This window comes from Sinocyclocheilus anshuiensis, unplaced genomic scaffold (assembly GCF_001515605.1).
Source record: "Sinocyclocheilus anshuiensis isolate Anshui unplaced genomic scaffold, SAMN03320099.WGS_v1.1 scaffold87, whole genome shotgun sequence".
Classification (NCBI taxonomy): domain Eukaryota; kingdom Metazoa; phylum Chordata; class Actinopteri; order Cypriniformes; family Cyprinidae; genus Sinocyclocheilus; species Sinocyclocheilus anshuiensis.
Window position 1 is genome coordinate 871,750 of NW_015549609.1, and position 4,151 is coordinate 875,900.

The window sequence follows — 4,151 nt, forward strand, 5'->3', positions numbered from 1 at the left end:
CACAGGTCTACGGACTTGTGTCCCAGGAAGCTGCCTTGAGACTCAACAACTGATGAGAACAGAACTGACATTATCTGACAGGTGCACAGAGAAACCAACTTAGCCTTGAGTACAAAAAAAGTCTGTTGCTCAGTCAGCTCTTCAATTAAGTTTTATAAATTCAAGTCTTGCCATTATTACATTTTCAGGAAAACAAAAACATTTGTAAAAAGGTGTCCAAGTGGTAGGATTTCATAACCAACCACATACATTCTGTAGAGAACAATTAGCGCAGAAAGGCTTAAAATCTGTCGTTCAGCTTCTTCAAAGCTCGTATTCTATTACATCCTCCCTGATAATCATGACCAATTCATTTACTGCCAAAAAACTTAAGAATCTGCTGCAGAATTTATCTTCATGATCCGAATTTGAACAGGCCTACCATACAAGTCATTAAAACCCCATGTCTTCAAAGACAGTACCTCAATTATAGCATATATAACTCTACCATGATAACCCTGAAAGTCTGTCATAACGTAATGTAATAAATCCGTGTCAACAATAGTTTTCCAGTGAACTCTATTGGATGTGCAGAGTGCTGCTGGCCAGTTCTGAGCAGATCTCCATTCGCACCACCTTTAGAAGTGAGGTATGACGTCCCAAGCTGGGATCGAAGACGCAAGTCACGAAAAGGTCTGTCTTTTTTCTTGCCTCAAATATCTTCAAATATTTAAAAAGAAAAACAGCAGATGTCCTCATACACGCATACCACAAACATAACTCACACACACAATCAGCATAGGTAGAGCTGTAAGGCAGAGGCTCCATTTTGAAGAAGGGACAAAAAAAACGTAGGGATAAAAAATAAAAAAAAAAAGCTTCCCGAAACATCCTAAAGTTTGCCTTTTCCATCCCCTTTGAGTTCGGGACACTCTCCTCCCGATGGCCCTCACGTAAGGCCGTTTCCGGGAGGCGACGAGTCGAGGGAGAATGGACAGGCAGAGGGAAGCAGTTGGAAAAAAACAAAAAGCAAAAAAAGAAGAGCGGACTTGAAGAAAGCCCTTGGTCGGATGATCACCAGAGTCGATGCTGGTGGAGATTTCTGCTCAGGACGGATCGTACATCTGCCGTGAATCTGAAAAGGGAACACATAGTGAAGTGGAGTTCAAGTAAAAATCATTTTTGCATGTTTTGAATGCTCTAGATCTTTACCGTAGTGCATCCAGCATGGGCAGCAGGTTAAGAAGTGCTGTGTCACTGGGGTCACTAAACCATGACTTTATAGGTATTGCATTATCTATGGGCAAAAAAAACAGGAAAAAAAAGTGTTACAAATAATCACGTATTTATGGAAGCCAGTTTCTTCCACAGAATAAAAAAATTAATAAAAAATGCAAAATAATTTTTACTCACAATTCGGACTTTTATTCTTGCAATTGCAAGTTTAAAGCCCCGTTCACACCAAGACCGATAACTATAAAGATAACGATATTAGCGTCCACACCAGCGAAGGATATCGTCTGTTTATTCTAAGCGCACGCGCATCTGCCGCTTTAAATTCTTGAGCTCGTTACAGCAGGATGGATTCTGATTGGCTGTCAGTGTTTTATCGTTCATCAGCTGGAAAAAAAATCGTTTTGAAAGTGATCACAACGATATCGTTCCTCTGTATCGTTATCGTTGTGGTGTGAACTATGCTATTCTTTAATATTGAGAACGATTTTTAGAACTATCGTTATCGTGCTTGGTGTGAACGGGCCTTAAGTCTCGCAATTGTGACTTTTTCCCCTCAGAATTGCATGATATAAACTCGCAATTCAGACTTTTTAATAATAAAAATAATAAAAGTCTCAAATAAAAATAAAGCAAAACAGTAATAAAATAATTCTCAAAATGTATTTAAAATGCAACGGTGCGGGTTTTATGAAGGTAAATTGAAGACTTTTTCGAGACCTTTTTAAAAGCAATTAAAGACAACGTAAGGAATAAATCGAGAACAAAATACGTCAATACATTCTCTAGCTTCTTGAAAATACTTTTTGATTCATTTCAATTGCGAGAAATAAAATCAGAATTGTGAGATATAAACTCGCACTTCTGACTTTTTTCTCACAATTGCAATTATATCGCTTAATTCTGATGTTTTTTTTCTATTAGTTTAGATCTTGCAATTTTGACTTTCTCGAAATTCTCAGAATTTTGAGACAAACTCACCATTTCGAGTTATAAAGACAAAAAAAAAGACAAATATTTTCTTATTTACATTCTGACTTTATAACTCAATTGCAACTTTATATCATGCAATTCTGATAATCTTTTATATTTTTTTATTCAGTGGCGGAAACAGACTTCCATACATATTCAAAACAAACACATTCTAGAGGAGAAAAAACGTTTCTACGTTAACTACATAAATCTTACAGTTGACTATTATAAATCTAAATCCATAAATTTGTGACTAATAGTGACAATCATCACAAAAGTAATGTGTATTATCCAAGACAGAGCTAATCATGTATTGATCAGTTCTTCTAAACTGCTAAACACTTTTTCTGTGTGGTCATTTACTTAAAGGGTCATGAAATACTAAACTAAGTTTTCTTGTGTTGCACATTGTAGAAGACAATAGCTACGTTTACATTTAATGATGGCTCAATCAGATTGAAAAGCCTTCATGTTAATACCTCAATCAAACTGCTGACTGAATTAAAATGGTGTAGACCTGGAATAATCAACAGAGACAATCGACTATTTTCTCAGTTAGATTAAAAAGAAAAAACAACCTTGCGCAGTAACGTGATCCGCATGTTTACATAGGTTTTGCATCATACGAACATATGCATGTTTACTTATGCCTCATGTCTTAGTAAATATTCAGTCTCATCCACTGGAAAGTTCATAAATATTTGCTCAAAAAGCTCTTTTGACATACATGTCAGCCTTTTTTTCTTTTCTTTTTTTAGCCATGCCGAGGCATTATGTTCACAGTAGTTCTGGTGACATTATGACGATCTCCTAAAACACCAGCTTTGAAGATACCAAGAGCTCCTAAAAACCACAACAAATTCTTTGTGTGTTTGCACACACTTGGCGAATAAAGCTAATTCTGATTCTGATCACAGTGTCTTTATCCAGTTCTGAACATGGCGACTGGGCGCTACACAAGCGCTGCGATTTTGTTTTGAATATGAAAACAAATGTGAATCAGATTGCAAGGCTGCATATAAACAGAACTTTCAGAATCTGAAAAAAGCAGATATGATGGAAATAACTTAAACCTTCTGATGACACTGCAAAGACGTGATGATCTTCCTCAGTATTTTTGTCTTGGTTTTTTCGTCTAAAGATTCTTAAAGGATGCAAAATGACATAAGTCCTGTTTTCTGAGCAATTGATTGAAATTAAGATTAAAACCAGAACAAATATTTGTGAATGGGCTCAGAAAACCTCAATTCAAAGGCAAAACAGGTTTTCATTCTTGTTTAATGCATAAACTCACTTAAATTGTGTTAAATTTCTCAGAAAACAAATCTTCATTTTTCCATCTCAAGCAAATGTATATTGGTTTAGATATTTCAAGATATCTGCTTAATGTAGTGCAAGCAACATTTAATGCCATAACTTTATGAATTTAAGATTTTCTGCCCTAACGGAGAGTCAGGACTGCTGAGAAGATTCCCCCTGCCCAACCTCCAAGATCTTTACACCTCCAGAGTGAGGAAAAGGGCTAAGGAAAATCACTCTGGACCCCTCACATCCAGCCCACTCTCTCTTTCAACTGTTGCCCTCTGGCCGGCGCTACAGAGCACCGATCACCAGAACAGTTTTTTTCCCGCAGGCTATATTGCCCATTATAACCGATACATTTATACATAGCATCTGAAAATTGTAAACTACATAAACTGCACACTTGTAAATAGCATACAGTATCTGTACATTCATTCAAACAATTATATTGCATTATTTAATTGTTTTTTTTATATTACTGTTATATTTCATCTCTACTGTGTAATTCCTATGCATGTCTGCACTATCATGTATGTTTGCACTATGTGTGTACTTTCTTCTGCACTGGAAGCTCCTGTCACCAAGACAAATTCCTTGTGTGTGTGTGTATGTGTGTGTGTGTGAGAGAGAGAGTGAGAGAGAGAGTGTGTGTGTGTGTGTGTGTG

At 36.5% G+C, this 4,151-nt stretch overlaps 1 protein-coding gene across 2 annotated transcripts in view; it reads right to left on the reverse strand.

The window, feature by feature from the left end:
• Positions 1–4,151, reverse strand: part of LOC107659132 (CTD nuclear envelope phosphatase 1A-like) — a 12,786-nt gene continuing 8,635 nt past the window's right edge. For both annotated transcript variants that reach the window (XM_016447965.1, XM_016447964.1), the window contains exons 6-7: positions 1,192–1,276; positions 1–1,114 (exon numbers count right to left, since the gene is read on the reverse strand). In XM_016447965.1, the coding sequence (XP_016303451.1) occupies positions 1,054–1,114; positions 1,192–1,276 (146 nt within the window). In that variant the 3' untranslated portion in view covers positions 1–1,053. The remainder of the gene's footprint in view (positions 1,115–1,191; positions 1,277–4,151) is intronic.